This window comes from Mustela nivalis, assembly GCF_964662115.1.
Source record: "Mustela nivalis genome assembly, chromosome: 5".
Classification (NCBI taxonomy): Eukaryota; Metazoa; Chordata; class Mammalia; order Carnivora; family Mustelidae; genus Mustela; species Mustela nivalis.
This window is the reverse complement of record NC_139024.1, coordinates 9490498-9508668: the sequence shown is the minus strand read 5'-3', so window position 1 is coordinate 9508668 and position 18171 is coordinate 9490498. Positions and strand designations below refer to the sequence as shown.

At 44.8% G+C, this 18171-nt stretch overlaps 1 protein-coding gene across 1 annotated transcript in view; it reads left to right on the top strand.

The window, feature by feature from the left end:
* Nucleotides 1–18171, top strand: part of SNX9 (sorting nexin 9) — a 105560-nt gene that overhangs the window by 59303 nt on the left and 28086 nt on the right. Inside the window, 5 exon segments of the mRNA XM_082729572.1 lie at nt 7714–7879; nt 9810–9960; nt 13453–13537; nt 14684–14809; nt 14930–15047. Of these exon segments, the coding sequence (XP_082585698.1) occupies nt 7714–7879; nt 9810–9960; nt 13453–13537; nt 14684–14809; nt 14930–15047 (646 nt within the window).

Here is an 18171-nt window from a genome sequence, read left to right as displayed (position 1 = left end):
TTGGTTCTTGTGATCTAGACTCATTTTTTTAAAGAACGTACAAGTTTTATATTCTGACTAGTGGTTTTGTGAAGATAGTACAGGTTCATCTGAATTAAATGAATTACAGTTAGATAATATCCTTTGAGCAAAAGATCTGTAAGGAACAAAACAGGAAATTTTGCATATTCTTCTACAGTCTAAGTGGAGATGGCTGGGCTCTCTACATTAGAGAATTTTGTGCTGTCTGTGGGCCCTTTTAAGAAGAGTTCAGTGTTTGTCAGGAACTGTTGAATGTTCTTGGGCATCACAATATTTGCTTTCTGCCCCTACCTTCTGACACATTTGGCACGTGGCCATTATGTGTCTGATGGAGAAATGTCAGCTAAAGACTTTGATGCCCAGTCATGCAGATGAGTTGTCAGAACAAAAGAAGAAAAAAAACATAAATCACTTCAGTCTTCACAGAGCATGCAACTTTCTTTTCATTCCTGTAGCAAATTCCTGGACAAAGTCTTGCCCTGGAAGGGAGGAATTTTGTGACTAGAAGCTTCCATCTGTGCTTCCAAGCAGGGGACCGTTCACGAGGGTATAGTGGAAAGAGAGGCCGTGGCCAGCAAGCCAGTTAACACCACATATGAGCGTGGGACAGAGGCACTGCAAGTACTCCCTTGTGTGGTGACAGGGAGAACCTTCCGTTGCTTCCACGGCCTCTCCCCCAGGGTAAGAGTGTGAAAGGTAGTGAGCCTGTGAGTCAGGCCGCCTCGTCCCTGGAGGAACTTAACCAGACCGTGTGGTCCACATTGACCTGTACTGATGGGAGCGTCTCCTCTCGGGAGCCAGGTGGGCGGCCGGAGCTATGAGCACTGACCGGCTTCCTTGAGCCGTTGTCTGTCCTTTGTACTCACGTTTGCTGGTTTGCCAGAAAGCAGCCTTGTTGAAATATGCGTGTTATTTTTTTCATTAATTCTCAGACCTCAGTCACCCTCAGTGTCCAGCCTAGTGTGGGAGGACCCACAGAGAAACGCTGGCACCGTTACCCTTCTCGGCGTCTTGTCCCCGTAGCTCCCACTGTGGCCGCTCTTGTAATGTCTGCAGCCAAACTTGTCCTTCTCAGACCACGTCTCGGCTGCTTCCTGGGAGATCAGTGGATGAGCCAGATCTCACCACTGTTATCTGATTAAGTCCCTGCCCTCTTGTCAGAAGTAGCAGTGTGCTGCTTACTGGTCCAGGTACCCCCAAAGACATCCTGTACGTAGCAAAATACAGCAACATAGGACAAAGCCAGAGCCTGTCATTTTTATGCACTAGGGTTTTTATTTTCTGTAAAAGCAGTGTCTAACTAGAATACTTTATTATTATAGAAGCAGTACGTATGCACTGTAGAACATTGGAAAATTCGGGCTAGGCAACAGAAAAACACCACGTCCTCACCATTCCCTACCGTTTACACCATGGCTCATGCCTTACTTTCCCTGCTGAACACGGTTATCCACATGTGTACCCATACGAGACACATATAGGACATGCTGTTTGTAGCCTTTTGAAAGTTGGCAATCCTTTTCAGTAAATTTTCATCTTACATAACAGCCAGACCAACTTGAACTTCCCCAACAGACCCCAGAATGTCCTTTACAGCTTGTTTAGGAACTGGCGTTCGGTGTAGGGCCAAGCATTATGTCTGGTTCTGTCTACTGTGTCCCTCACACATCTCCTTTCTTTTCCAACACAGCCCCTACTTTTCTGTTCTTAGTAGGTTTTCCTGTGGAATTGCTGTCGTTTGGATTTGTCTGGTGATTCCTTTGGTATTGTCCAAGTTGTTCCTCTAGCCTCTGTCTGTTGTATAAATTGGAAGTTGAATCTAAAGGCTCAAAGGAGGCACAGAACATTCTGGGCAAGAGTATACCATAGGGATAGTGTATATTTATGCTACATCACATCAGAAGATGCCGCTGGTCAGGTGGAACCGTCTAGTCATGTCCTCTCCATGGGACCAGAGGGTAATCTGTCTGCTGTTTATTCAGTGCTGTTAACCGTTCACCTCATGGTTTACCCCCAGCTGACATCCTTGCCTCAATCAGTACAGCGATTTCTTCCACATTTACTGAGTGGCTTTCTTCCCTAAAATAGCACTTTTCCTTTCTCTGTTGGAGCTAGTTAGCCACCTTGGGAAACTGTTTGTGCTGGAATTTGGCCCCACAGCAGTCCTGACCAACCATGCTGGTGTGGCCATCGATTAGCTTCCTGGGAGTGTGTCCGTTACCTGCTGTCACGAGGACGCCGTGTACCGAGCCCGTGAAAGCCTCCGGAGCACACACCAGAGACTTTTGCTCCTGCGGGCATGGCCTGGCCAGCTGCTCCTGCCCACCTCTGGGCCTGCCGGGCTTCACGGCAACACCGTCCCGCCTCCGTGCCAGCCGGGTGGCTTGGCTCATCTCATGTGCCCCGTGGCTTTGAAAACACTCGTTCAGCATCTTAACATTTTGGAAAGCTTGGCTTTGTGTTTCCTCTGGAGTTTCTTCCTTTGGCTGTGTGACATGCATGACTTTGTTCACCCCTTCTGTGCTGCCTGGGGTTATTTTTGGCGCTTCAGGATACCGCGCTGTGGATGTGACAGCAGCGCTCTCCGGAACGTGCACGGGCTATCACCTGCTCCCCCACAGCCGGGGCTTGGCTTTTGCACGGAAGGCTTGTGAATGAACAGCATGCTAGAATTTTCTGGTTGCCTTAGCCCTGGAACGAATTTGCTGTTTCCAGTTAAAAGCTTTGGTATGCTCTTTTTTTCCTGCATTCACTGAGCACCCTTTTTGTTTTAAGGTGGATATTTTGGCTCAGATTGGTTGTATTGAACGTCTCAGCCAGTCACCACCTTCCTCATCTTCTCCTTCTCCTACCATAAATAAGGTAAAAGTCAAACCGGAACGCAAGAGGAAATAAACATTTAAAACTCCTCAGAGTAACCCTTTTCCCCAAGCGAGGTGATAGTTTCTGGCGAAATCTCTTACCGAAGGCCTTCCTGGGGCACGGTGACATAGGGGTGGAACAGGTAGGGATTGGAAGGGCAGCTGGGATTCGCACCTAGGGGAGCTTGTCACCGAGGCTCGGTGGACAATCTGTTCCGTGGACAGTGCACACTAATGAGGGGTCTTGATCACGTGGTTCACAGAGTCAAGAGCTGTTTGATACCATAAAGGGCAGGCAGGGAAGAGGATGGAGACCTTGCAGAGGGAGAGAGGAAGGAAAGCCAGAAGGAAGGAGAGAAGAGGCCACTCCAGGGTTGAAGCCTCGGCTCAGAAGCAGAATGGGTTGTCTGGCCAAATGCAGGTGGTTGGGGCACAAGGGTTATTGGGATCGAGGACAAAAGAGTCAGAGGCCACAGCGTCATTAAGCCAGGTCACCTTTGCAGGTTGTTACAGGAGGGGTTGGACTTCAAAGGCTCTGGCAGCTAGCACCCAGAAAATGTTTGTGCCAAGCGCCCCAAGAAGGGGTACTGGGGATGGAAAACAGAGATGTCAGAGACCCGTAAGTGTCAAGGTGGGTTCAGAGGAGGAGACAGACTGTGTGAGCTGCTGCGGGCTGTTGGTCCTAGAGGGGGCGGGGCCCTGGGACTCAGTAGAGGCCATCTGAGTGTAAGAGCGAGTGAGAGAGAAGCCGGTGATCGAAGCCGAAGCCGGAGAGCTGTCCAGTGGGCCAGGCTTTGAAATCCTTATCAGCAGGAGTCACCTTGCAACAAGATAGAGGGAATGTCCCAGGGAAAACAAAGAAAAGGAAGCAAATAATTACTAGATTTGCCTACAGGGATTTCATAACCTAGGTAGGAGCTGAGATCATACAGATGACCAGATAATACCAGTTACTACAAGCAATTTATAAATAAAGTTGTTTTATTTATTCTTACCCTAATTAATTTTTTTATCAATTTCATTGATTTATTTTTAAATTTAAGTATAATTCACATGAAGTGTTATTTTAGTTCCAAATATAATGATTCAGCAATTCTGCACATTTCTTTCTTTTTTTTTTTTTTTTTTTTTTTTTTTTGCACATTTCTTTCTGTCCGTCTTGATGAGGCTCTCAGTCCCTTCACACAGCTCTCTGGTCCCCTCCCCCACCTCCCCTCTGGCAGCCACCAGTTTGTTCTTTGTAGTTAAGAGTCTTTTTTTGTTTGTCTCTTTTTCCCTTTGTTCCTTGTTTGTTTGTTTGTTTCTTAAATTCTGTGTATGTGTGACATCCTGTGGTGTTTGTCTTTCTCTGACTGACTTCACTTACTATTATGCTATGGTCCATCCGTGTTGTTCAGATGGCAAAAATCACTTTTTAAGGCTGAGTAATATTCCCCCGTGTGTGTGTTCTTTATCCCTTCATCTGTGCATGGACACGTGGGCTATAAATAATGCCACAGTAAACATAGGGGTGCATATATCTTTTTAAGTCAGCGTTTTCGTTTAAATACAGTAGTTTTCAAAGGAACCATCTTTTGTTTGTTTTAAGGATACTTCCTCTGAATAGTTCACATCTGATTGTTTCCTTGGTGTTGACGAAAACCTTTCTCTACTAACATTGTAGTCTTCATGTCATAGCAGTGCTGAGCGTCCTCCTGTTCTGCGTTATAACCCTCCGTTCCCTCTCTGTTTCCCTCATGTAACTCCCACCAGCCTTTCTGAATCAGAGGCAGGCTGCGTGGTTTCGAATTCTAGCCGGAGGTTTCCCAGCTGGAAAGAAGTAGAAGCAGAATGTCTGACCAGCCGCCTGACCAGAGCCCATGCCCCCACTGTGCTGCCCTCGGGACCCTTCACGGTGGGACCCGCTCAGTCGGGCCTTGATGGAACTGCTAGACAAATGAGTGCCTATACTCACTGTCCTCGTATTGTCCCAAATTTCTGTACTTTTTGAAGTTCTTATTCTGAAAACCTTACAGTTTAGAGTTTTGAGGGTACAGAGTATATACTGGTAAAAAGGGATTTTTCTAAGCGAAGTGTGCTTGTCAGGCCCTTAGCACAACCGCCTCCATCTACAGAACCCATGAGAGCTCCTTGTGCGTATCACCATGCGGCATATTCGAGAAAATCGCAGGCATCTGGGCGAAATGTCCTTCTATTGGTATTCGACTTAGAGCCAATCACTAGTAACTTCACTCTTTTTCTTGAAGATAGATGTTTGAATGAATTGTACTTCATATGTAAAACATAGACTCTGTTTTTTATGGTTCTGGTGCGTGGCAGGCAGTTATCAGCACATCTGTCAGTGAAGAATTAAAAAAAAGCCAACACAATAGTATTCTAGAGCATTAGGTATATTAGACAGTTAGGGTAACTTTCTTGCAGATTCCCCTCTTTCTTTGTTCTTTTTTTTTTTTTTTTTTTTAAACTAACACTGGTTTTTTTGTTTTTTTGTTTTTTTTTTTAATGTGAGAAAGAAGACTCAAGGGGAAAATCTGCTATTCCATGTTCTTAGATAAACAGATTCAATACTGAAATTTTTTTAAGGCGCTATTTGTTTCCCTGATTTTATCTGTAAGTTTAAGGTGATACAAGTAAAAATCAACACATTTTTCAAAATTTGACATTCTAATGCAAAAGTTTAGATTGTTTTACTTTTTAAAAATTTTTAAAAATTTTTTAAAGATTTGATTTATCTATTTGATAGAGAAAGAGTTACAAGCAGAGGGAGTGGCAGGGATAGGGAGAAGCAGCCTCCCGCTGAACAGACAGCCCAACAGGGGGCTCAGTCCATGAGCTTGAGATCACAACCTGAGCCTAAGGGAGACATTTCACCAACTGAGCCACCCAGGTTCCCCTAGGTGGTTTTACTTTTAAAACATTAAGCTGATGCTAAAGTTCATGTGTAAAAATAAACTGATAAAAGATTTATGCTAAAGTACTGATGCTGTTCTATCTAATGGGCTCGCAAGTCACTTGGTACTTGTACAACTGGATTCCTAGGAGACAAGAAAGAGCCCAGATATAGGTCCAAGGACAGCCTACGAGTAAGGTGACATTTCAGTGCAGTGGGGGAAAGACAGATTTTTTAGCCAACAGCCAACAGACTGGTGATAAGAAAAAATTGAATCAGATTCCCACATTATTTCCTCCACCAAAGTAAATTCCAGGAAAATCAAAGGTTTACAATTTTTAAATCAAGGAAATAAAAAAATAAAAAACCAACAACAACAACTGTAGTTACCTCAAGTGAACGGGGCTGGGGGAGAAGTGGGCTGCAGGTTCTCTTACCATAATAGTCCTTGTAATTGGGCGCCATGTATTGTCTTTTCCAAGATTTTATTTGTGCTGTTAATAATTAAATGGTAAAATTACTTAAAGGAATAATGGGCACAAATATTTTAAAATGAATTTTGGAGCATGGCAGCCCCTTTTATGCGTGGCAGAACCCGTTGGCAAGTCGGGGCGAGCGTAGGAACGGAACTGTCAAATGGGGCTGCACAATCTCTTTGGAGAGCAGTTTGACAAACTCTGTCCGCTGAAAAAGCCCATCCTCATTAGCCCCCCCAATTGCTCTCTGGGGATTTCAGTGGTTGTGTTGGACACATGGGGAAGGATGTGCAAGGAGGCGCGCTGCGGCGGTATTTACCGTAGCGAAAAGCAGCAGCGCGACCTGTGCTGGCGCATCAGCATGTGCCGGGGGAGCTGTGGGAGCTGCAGGCGGCGGAGCAGGCCACGGGGAAGAGCCACATCAGCCGGACGTGCTGGTGGACCACAGAGGACGTGTCGGGCCACCAAGTGGGAAAAACGAATACAAGTCCAGAGCACAAATGTTTAAAAACAAAAAGGGCCCCTGCTTGTGGGAGGTTCGATGCAGTATCTAGAAGGAGTTCATTGGTGGTAGTTGTCAGGGGACATGACTGGCAGCCTGAGCGGCAAGTGTGTTTTTTCAGGGGCGTACGTACCCTTTATTCTGCTGGCGTTTGGGTTTGTTTTTTTTTTTTTTTTTTTACTGGGAAGGTGGGACTTTTCCATAGAAAAATTAAAATCTAACCAAAATACAGTGGATTTACTCTAAAGCAGTTCAGGTGAATAAAACAGATCCTTCTCAGCATGTGTAATGGCAGGAACATGACTGACGTGCAGACGAGACACACATCCCGTGTGATGCCGTGTACATCAGTTTGAAGAACCCAGCGCAGTTGTTCATGACCGTGGACTGTGACGTGGAAGGACCGTCGCAGCCACAGGAATGGCTGCGGTTCAGAGAGTAGTTGCTGGGGGAGGGAAGAAGAAAGAGGGAGTTGGGCGGCCCCGTGTCCTAGTTCCGTTGTTACTGGTTGTCAGGTTCCCAGGAAGCAGGGCAGAAGGTTAACATAAAAAAATCAGGTTGATGCTGCTCTTTCTGCTTTCCTTAACTGTTTTTTTAAATGGAGAATTTATTATTTAAATTTTTAAAATTGTTTTAGGGTCACCTGGGTGGCTCAGTCATTAAGCATCTGGTTTCAGCTCAGGTCATGATCCCTGGGTCCTGGGATTGAGTCCTGAGTCAGCCTCCCTGCTCTGCGGGAGGCCTGCTTCTCTCTCTCCCACTCCCCCTGCTTGTATTCCCTCTCTCGCTGACTCTCTCCCTGTCAGATAAATACATAAAAGCTTTTAAGAATATATTTTTTTAATTGTTTTAAACTTAACATCCATTTTTTTATCAGTGTTATGTGATTTCTTCTGAATTAAGTAATGATTTTGAGACAGAACAATTATTGTTCCTCTCTCTCTTTTTTTAACCCGACAACAGGTCAGCAGTGGCAATGACCCCTGGTCAGCCTGGAGTGCTTCCAAATCTGGAAACTGGGACAGCACGGATGGCTGGGGGGCCAAGCCAGAGGGGGCTGCGGCCCAAAGAAACACCTCCAATAACTGGGACACTGCCTTTGGTCACCCGCAGGCCTACCAAGGACCAGGTGAGGAAGAGGGTTCTGCTGGTGATCAGGCCCACCCTGAACTCGGTTCAGGGTAGAAGGGACTGGGGAGGGCATCCAAGTTAAAAATAGAATTTAATCAGGGGTGCCCAGGTGGCTCAGTCAGTGAAGTGTCTGCCTTTGGCTCAGGTGATGATCCCAGGGCCCTGGGATCGAGCCCCCCACATTGGGCTCCCTGCTCAGCAGAGAGCCTTCTTCTCTCCTTCTGTCTGTCTCTTCCCTCCGCTTGTTCTCTTTCTCAAATAATAAAGAAATAAAATCTTTTTTAAAAAATAAAAGATTTTAAAAATAGAATTTAATCAGAGGAGTGCTCTCAGCTGCCCTTATCATTAATAGCAAACCTAGATTTCTGGACCCAAATGTGGGTAGTCGTTAATTATAATCTGTAGTCCCACCTCTGTGATCTGTCCCGGAGTCGCAAATGCTTGCAGGAGCCAGGCTGAGCAGAGCAGCCTATGGCTGCAGGAGAGAAGGGGCAGCCCCCCTGTCACCAGCGGAATGATGCCAATGCAGGAGACCCAGCCCCTGGTCCTGGACCTCCGCGGTGCCAGAGACTGGTCATCTCTGTTTTTATGTTCTCTTCCCACTCTAAAATCTTAGCAGCTGACACACATTTGTTTTAACACTTTGGGCCCAAAATATGTGTATACAGAGCGAATGTGATTTATCACCTGCTGGTTTACGATCTCTGACTTAATGGTTTTACCTTTTCCTGAACTACCTGCTTTAATGGAAATACAGAAGCAAAAAAGGAATTTATAGGTGGGAAAGCAATTCAGGGATTAAGAGAAAGGATGTTTATGCCTGTTCTGAAATTAAAGAAAAAGACAGATATCCGCCCCTCATTTTTTCATGACCGGTGTGTAAGCACATCACACCGAGAATGGATGTGCTAGTGGCTCCTGCTCGCAGCCAAGAGCCACGGGCCAGTGGAAGGACTGCGAGCTGACTGCCAGCCCCTAGTTCTGTACCAGCTCGGCCCCGATCTTCCAGTACATTCTGTTCTTTATCATTTTCATTTTGGCGTCTGTTTCTTGGCTTCTCTTGGTGGCACCCCGAAGGCAGAGATCCCAGGGCATTTTTCTGCCTAATAGTAAAAGGACACATGAGGTCATCAGGGTGGGAGACAGAGGCGCAGGCCGCAAGAGGAGGGGGGAGGAGGGGAAGCTGGCAGCAGCGTGTGCACCGACAGACACCAGCGTTCAAATAGGAGGATGCAGTCTGTTGATGCCCCCTTTTCTCATTTCTTCTCTTCCCCGTCTTCCGCCCTCCCCTTGTCCTTCCCTCACCTGTATTAACCTTGGTGTTAAAGAATTCCTGGGAGGCCTGGGTGGCTCAGTCGGTTAAGCATCTACCTTTGGCTCAGGTCATGACCCCAGCTTCCTGGGATCAAGTCCCACATCTGGCTCCTTGCTCAGTGGGGAGCTTGCTTCCCTCTCTGCCTGCTGCTTCCCCTGCTTGTGCACATGTGCTCTATTAAATAAATTAAATTAAATTAAAAGAAATCCCCATCAAAAATGTATTATCTGCCCTCCATCCTTCCTCCCCAGTACTCGTGATATTCATGGCTATTTGATCTGCTTATTTACAGCTTTACACTGAGAGTTACCTGTGCGCAGGCCTTGGCTTGTGTATCCTCCTGGGAGCCACCGCTAGCCTGTGCTTCCCTGGTTTTGGTTACCCTGACAGCCTCATTATCTAATGTGTCTTCTGCATGGAAAGGCAGACTTTCTGACTGCAGCCCAGCGCTGACCGGAGAGCCAGCGTGCCGCATCTGCGTTCTAAGCCTGTGCTACACCTTCTCTCCTTCGTGCTTTCATTGGCTGATGCAGTCAGTAGTCTTAGCAGAAAATGAGTGGTTCCGTTTTTCTTTTGTTTTTCTTCACTGGTGATCTTCTGTGCCCACCTCCAGCCACCGGTGACGATGACGAGTGGGACGAAGACTGGGACGACCCCAAGTCTGCCGCTCCCTACTTCAAGGACTCAGAGGCAGCAGAAGCAGGGGGCGCTCAGCGGGGCAACAGCCGAGCCGGCTCCTCCTCCATGAAGCTGCCACTCAACAAGTAGGTTTGGGGGGCAGATGGGGCTGCCGAGGCGCCTCAGTCGGTTAGGCGTCTGGCTCTGGCTCAGGTCATGATCTCAGGGTCCTGGGATCGAGTCTCACCCATTTCCCATCTGCCCCTGCTCGTGTACTCTTCCTCGCTCACTCTCTCAAGTAAATAAATAACATCTTAAAAAGTAAAATAAAATTAAAAATACAGGGTGCGGGGGAACATGAACACGCAGAAACAGACGGGAGATCCAAGGAGGCTTGCCTCTTTTCAGGAATCTGTGAAGTTTGGGGTGTCGTTTGATCGTTTCTTTTTGGCTCTTTGCTCTAGGAGCTGATTGAAAGAAATTTTTTTTTTCATTTGAAAGTGAAGAATTTGTTGTTTAATGATCTGCCAAATACTGCTTTTACCTTTGTCAAGTCTCTGGCACATTGAGGTCTCATTACTAACATCACAGAAAAGCTAAAAAAAAAAAAAAAAAAAAAAAAAAAGTAATAACAACAACTCTCCTTTCAATGTCTTCCTGTTGGTTGTTCACTTGCTGTGGGCCAGACGTTGTGCAGAGTGGCTTCTGTGTGCTGTCATGTGACCCTCATACCCCTCTGTGGTCCTCTGTGTTCACTGTGGGAGGAACTGAAGCCCAGAGAGGTTAAGTAAGTGTCAGGGCTTGCACAGGCGGGAAGCGATCTAGTCAGGATCCCCGTCCATCCGCCATGTCTCAGCTACTACGCCTAGTGTGTTGTAAGACTTTGTTTTCACTTCGATTCCTCTACGATTCAAAACAAGAAGAGTTTGGGCAGTACTTGGAGGCACAGTACCTGGCAGGGATGCGTGTGGGAAGGGGTGAGTGTGGACAGAGGACCGTGGGATTCCCCAGGGGCAGTCCCACATGAGTGTGTAGTTCACATGGTGTAGCTCAGAGGAGACACGCTGTATGACGTCCCTAGAAATTCTCAAATTCCCTTGTTCCAGCAGCGTGCTTAATAGAGTTCTTCTAAAATCACTACCACTATTTGTCCATGTTCCAAGCCCATCATTCAAAGCAGGAAGGACTGTTAATCTGTGTCTAGGAGCAGTTGTAATCAGAGTGCTGTGTACCTGGCTGTCAAGGTCTGGGTCTAGAGCTGCACACGGAAGTTTGAGCCCCACCAGTTCCCCTCAGTAGGTTTACGTAGCATCAGATGATTAAATGAGCTGCCTTTTAGCTACACATTCTTCCTCCTTCTGTATCCACTTCCTTCCATTAGGTATTTTCATGCTCAGTTGCATGCATAATAAAATAGTCATTCATTCTGACTCTATCCTGTTTCTTACAGTGGAAGGTGAAGTTCTCAGTGTGGTCTGCAGTGAAACCCATTGTCCTGGAAAGTGTCTCTCAGCCCCATTTTGAAAACGAGGAAGCACAGACTCTGAATGGTGTGCGTGGCCTCGCCTTCCTGGCTCCTTAGGGGGGCTCTGGCTCTTGCCAGACTCCTGCCCCTGCTCTCCCTTACCTCCCCATGCCCTACACTCTAATGCTGTCTTCTGCTGTATCTTTGTGGGGAAGTGGGTGACCCGTTTGAGCCTCAGTTTCTGCATCTCTGAGTGAAAGGGGCTGGCTTTAATTCAAAACTCTCTCTAATCGAAAATTTCAGTTCAGGATCAAATGAAATCAGAGGAATCCTAAATTGATCCAGAACCTCTTAAGGCATCCCTCTCTCTCTCTCTTTCTGGTGCTGAGAGCTGTTTAAAATCCTATGGTTCATTCTTTATCATTATTATTATTATTATTATTATTTGACTAGACTAATACACAAATAACTCACTTGTAGCAGTCGTAAAAATTTTTTTTAAGTACTAACATTTTTTAGCAGTTGATCCATTTTACATGACAGCCGTAGTCCAGTCATGGAGCATAAACCTTACACTAGAGGAGATTAGAAATTGAAGTGTACTCGAGCATTATAAGAATCTGTCTTGATAATACTGAAGGAATTAATAAATTGCACTGCAGTTCAGTAACTATTAAATGAGTTGGTCCTAGAGGTTTGCTGCGACCCCTAAGAATACGGAAGGAAGTGTGGAATGGGACCTCTGCACTCAGAAGCTTGCAGTCTAGCTGGGGAATGGTCACTCTGTGAAATATCCACATTGTCCCATCAGTGTTTTCTAGCAGAAGTATAGGCTCTTTAATAAAACTGTTCCAGATTAGTCCATCAAGCATTTCATGTATTCCCATAACTCCTCCAGGTCCGGGAAATACAGATACTTTCTCTAAAGTGCTTCCAGTCTGCTGTACTGTGCAAATGGCTTATGGTGATTACGCACGATAAATTATAGAGCCGAAGTGTGCTCAGAATGTTGAGGAAGCCCAGAGCTGTACGTGAGGCTGTCAGGAATACTTTCAAAGAGATGATGGCATAACTAGAGATTATTTTAATTTAGGAATACATATACTAGGTTTTTTATATAACACCTTCATTTAATTCCCTCGTTTAATTCCCTTATCCTCTTAAAAGGCAGGTCATATTCGTCCCATTCCTCCCATGAGGAGGCTGGAGCTCTAAAGGCCACGTAGCTATTAATTGTGGGAGTTGGAACTCAAACCCAGGACTGTTCAGCTCTGAGACCCCTCTTTGTTCTCTCGTGTATGAGCTCGGTCTAAACACTGTCTAGGGAAAAGAGGGTAGAGGTAAGTCGTGTGAGGGTGAAGGAAAAGGCAGGCCCCTGAAGCCATCACATCAGCCTTTAATTTGGGATACGAATGAAAAAGAAGTAGTGTCGCTGGTTTTTTGTAGAAATGATGCTTCTTTTTCTGTTGTAGGGATTTTGCTTCCTGGGGGTCTTTTTTTCCTGTTTATTAAAAAAAAAAAAACAAACTAAAACCCAAATTAATCTTGTCCTCTTTAGAAGTAGTGCTTTGGATGGCTGTGTGTTTATCCCAGCTTTTCTCCAGTTTTAGAATGTTTGGGGGTCTCTTTACTAAGGGGGAGACTGGTTTCCTTTTGTGTCTCATAAACCAGTTCTGAGACAAGTCGAAAAGAAAATGGCACAAGTGCTTATGAATAGTGACGGTTTCTCTGGGATAATTGTGGCATCCTGGAGCGAGTATGCTGGAAAGTGGCTTTAATTTGGATCTAGAAATGCTGGCGTGTGGCCACTGCTCCGTGTGTTCTAACGGCCGTGCTGGATGCTTTTCCTCCCGTGCCCCAGGGGACAGTTTTCTAGGCCGCCCTTTACGCTTCGTGGGGCGATAGAGTGTTTCTGATCCAGTTAAGCAAACAGCATCCATAAACATCACACCTTCTGGAGTCAGACTGTCCTCTTACCAGATAAAGCTTAATTAAATGACTAATTGGCTATCGAACAATCTGATTACTTGGGTTTCATTTACCATTTTCCTAGTCCTGGTGCATCTGAGAGGCAGAACAAGGTTAAAACTGTTGCGTTAAGTAAAGGTGGACGAGAGTCCTAGAATTCTAAAAGGAAAGACGGAGTCTCACGGGCATTTATCTTCATGACCAGATTTCCTGGATTTGCGAAACCTGGAATGGAACAGTATTTGTTGGCCAAGCAGCTAGCAAAACCCAAAGAGAAAATTCCCATCATTGTAAGTTTGCTCATTTTTGTTTCCTTGCTTCGTTTCCAATTAAGCTCTTTTATACTGCCTTAAAGCTGAGAGGGTTATTAGTCTTCTGGAGGGTTTTGGTAACACATTTGATGATATGTATTTGTGTTGTAAGAGTACTAAAGATAATTAGCACCAAGGGATGCCTGTCATTGTATGTAGATATTTTAAAATTTCTATCTCTAAGACTACTAGTAATTGAACTAACCACATCTGTAGTATGTAGTCTTTTCATAATTTTTCTTCTCTGAAGCGTCTTGATGTTATCTTTTACAGGCTGTCTTCCTACCAACTCTGTGTATTTAGTAAACCCAATTCAAAGTATGTGGCAAAGTATGTGTATATTATCCAAATAAGATGCCCTTCCCACTGGTAATAATTAGTCTTTTCCTCCAGTAAACCAGCTGTCAGGTCACAGAAGGAGCGAGCAAATAAAGGCTAGGAGTTAGTGACACCGTAAAGAATCTCTCTCTTAGAATAACTTGATTATTACATACTATGACACAAGCTCTCTGGGTTCACCTAAATGTTGCTTGCTGATAGATTTTCTTTCTAAGCATTATCTAGTGCTATATTTCCAGATGAAGCCTGGAGAAGAGAACTCTGGCTGTCTTTGGACCCTAACGACTTACCTAACTCTAGGGTGGGGGCGGGGTTGAGTGTAATCACCACAGGCCCAAACGAGGAGGAGGAAACATCTGGTCTTACTCTATAACCTCTAGGTCCTGGGAAATTTGATAAAATGCAAAAATCACACTGGATTTTTTTTATTATTACTTGTTCCTACATCTTTGAAAAGATGGGAATTTTTTTTTAAACTAGCCCTTCATCACATATAACTAGACAACTGGACAGGAGAGGAGGAAATTGTGTTCTGTCCTGCAATACCATGGAGGAGAGGGAAGCAGAGCTCTCTTCTCCATGGCCTGGGGTGTCCACATGGAGAGCTAGCAAGTATGTCTCTAAATATAACATTATCAGGAACAGAGAGCATTCATAGAATTTTTCAAAGAGCAAGAAAGACCATCCAAAGGACTTGTAGTCCTAACAAGAATCATTTGATGATTTATATCAAACATATTATTTTTCCATATAACAAAATTAACTCTCCCTGAAACATTTTTGTAGGTTGGAGATTATGGCCCAATGTGGGTCTATCCTACCTCTACGTTTGACTGTGTAGTAGCAGATCCCAGGAAAGGCTCCAAAATGTACGGTCTGAAAAGCTACATTGAATATCAGTTAACACCTACTGTGAGTATCTGAGTTTTCAAAAAACAGACTCATGCTTGCATTCCTAGCAAAAATGTGCTTTTTCTTCATTTTCTGTAGTTGGCATTGGTAACGTTTTCTTCTCTTTCCCTTGTATTATAGAACACTAATCGATCTGTAAACCACAGGTATAAGCACTTTGACTGGTTATATGAACGTCTCCTGGTTAAGTTTGGGTCAGCCATTCCTATCCCGTCTCTTCCAGATAAACAAGTCACAGGTGAGTGCGCGCGACGCTCAGGATGACAAGTAACGAGACAGTGGGTAGAGCATCTGTCCTAATGTAAATCAGTAATGAATTTTCATCTTCTGGAAGAATAAGACTTGCGAGTTTGGAAAATACTGTACATCCGTATATACTGTGTATAGTATATACACCTAATAAGAATGTTTCATAAAATTTTCTGTCAGAGTTCTTGTATACATATCTTAAGTTCTAGCGAAGTCATTGTGTCATCCTTGCTACATGATGTCCTGTGAAAGAAATATGTGAATTCTTTAAACATGAAAAATAACACCTGGGAAAATAGAAATGATCCAAATAGCCTGAAAAGGAAGTAAAAATATCTGATCCAAATGATGCTGTGCGGTCCGGCCGTGTTGCTCTCATTGGAAGTAGGGAGGCGTCAGGTGCAGGAGCCACAGAGCCTCCAGGCATTAACGTAAGAAGTTGCCAGGTTTTCCACTCAAGTGTTTTGGCAACTATTAGTATCTAAGTGTTTTTGTTTCTCATTGATTATGACTCCGTCCCTTTTCTTATGAAAGTGTCCTGTGTCCCTTGCTCCCCCTGCCTCACATGATCCTCTGGTAGATAATTCACAGCCCCTGTAAACACACAGAGTATTTGTTCCTGTCTGCTTTGAGAAGTGTCACGGGTTTGGTTTTTTTTTTAACCTCCAGCCTTTGTATAACACCTGGAATATCAGTACTCAGGGCTCAGTATGTTTGTCTTGGAATTAATATGGAAAGAAGCTGAGCTTTACTGGAGATGAGGAAGAGTTTTAATACGGGGCTAGAAGATTTGCAGCTAAATGAAACTAATAGGTATAGAGAGTCAAGGCCTAAAAGGTCTGCGCTGGAGGGGTCTCGAAGGAAGAGCCACCTCACAGGGCTGACCCAAGCACAGAGTGGGGACGTGTGGAGTCCGTGAAGGAAGTCTTCTTTCCTGGGGGTCAGGGAGGACAGAGGGGGCTGAGTCCTCACTCAGCGGGAGCTGAGGTGGTCGTTGGAGAGCAAGTTCAGCAGCCGATGGCCGAGCCAGCTCTAGACGCTTCCAGGGTCATGGGGACGGATATCCCCTCTGCACAGCTGGTGCACATCTCACGGCCGAGCCGGTCGGCAGGCTTAGCTCCACACTGCGCAAACAGGACCTGGAATCTGATGCCAGAGCTTGAACAAGTTCCCTGAGGATAAGAATGCCAGTCTCCTTAAAACTTTACTTTGTGCTTTACTTTGGTGTATGTTTAGGTTTCTCTGAAATTTTTTGAAGTTTTGTTTTTACAGAAGTTGTTTTGGTTGTGGCGTTTTGTTTTGTTTTTTTTTTCCTGGAAAACTTGCCAAAAATTCCAAACTCTGCAGAACCGAGTGGGGGTGCCTTGCCCAGTGGCTGACACAGCCTGGCCGTTACTTGGGGTGGCTCCCCGTGTCCCTCACGGAGCCAGGGCGGTCGGGGTGACATAGGTGGGTCGCTGCTTCCTTCTACCCCAGGCGCTCACCGTTCCCCGCCCCCCCCCCCCCCCCGGTTCCCATACTCACTGTCACTCCTTACTGTTCGACATCACAGCTTTCCTTTGGCAAATTAAAGTTGATTTCCATGAAGACTTCAGTCCTGCCTTTCTCCTTCTTTTCAAATTTCAGTCCATTTTCCTGAATTGCACATTCTCCTCTATCAGCTTGATGAGCGCAATACATGCTTCGTGGTGTCCAGATAAACAGACTAATGAGCTGCTTGAGGGTTGTAGGGATTTCTTCTGTCTTTTAGGCTTTAATACGTTGTTTATTCTCGATCAAGGTAACTCAGTGCTATTTTAAAACATTGTAGAGTCACAGTTCTCCCCCCATACGAAGGTTTGGATTTTTTCTTTTTTTCAAGTGCAGGCCTGAAGCCAGGGGGGTGTCACAGAAAAGCGAGGAAGCAACAGTCTCTCGGTCTGAAGAAAGTTGAGCTTTGATTCACTGACTGGGATATGTGCCGAGGAAACCGAAAAGCACAGAAGCTACTTTATTTCTCCCTTCTCTCGTTTGCCTCCTGCCTGTGGTCCCCACAAGATCGTTATTATATAAACTCGCCTCTCACTCACATCCTGGAGAAAAGAGAAAGGAACGCCAAGTAGATGATGTCATGGTATTTCTGTGGACTGGATAATCAATCCATGAGAAACTCCCAGCTGGTGTTTTTTATTTGTTGATAGATTTTATTCTTTGTGAAATCATATTGAATGAATCTGGTTTTATTCCTGGGTGCAGACTGGTATACACACAGATTTGGTGAAAACCTAAGATGAGTTGGAAATGGGGAATCAGAAATCCCTCTCTTCTCCCGACCTTCTTTCTAGTTCTCTGGAACCTGATAGGAAAATCCTAACGAGCACAAAATAACTATCTGAAATCAGAGTTTGGAAGCAAACCAACAATGTCAGAAAATTTTTCAGGAATACTGAGCATCATCAATGAATTAGTTAATTTCAGTTGATGAGTAGGTTATAAACTCTTCACTTTCTTCTGATTGGAGAATTGAATGTGACCCAGGTTCGTGCTCACTTACTGGGTCTTCTCTGCCCAGGAGGGGGGTTGTCTTCTTTCCGAGGGGGCGAAACTTTGCTTCTTCATAGTTTAATCTTCTGTAGCACTTGATCTCTCTCCCTAGGAAGTGCAGAAATCGAAGTGTTTGAGTATACAGGAGTGACCAGACTCAGCATGCTGTTCATGTGATACCTTTTAAGTAATGAGTTTTTGCTGTGTGGATCTGTAGTGCTCTTCTCTCTAAAAGAAATCTGTGCTTACTTGTACTTGTAATTTCTAAAGGAAAGACCAAATTTAAAAATCTGTAAACTTCTATAGAGTAAATGCATTCGTTTTGGTATATAATGTTGAGTTTTGACAACTACCACTATATGCACTATATAACACGCATCACTATATGCGGCCATCACTGCCCCCAATTCTCTCGAGCTGCCCCTTTATATTCAGCCCCTCCCCCTAGATCTAACTTGTGATGTGCTTTTCGTCTCTGTAATTTGCCTTTTCCAGAGTATTATTATAAATCCAAGCATATAGACCTATCTCAGGAAGCCAGAAAAAATCTCAAACAACCTAACCGTACACTTAATGAGTTAGAAAAGAAC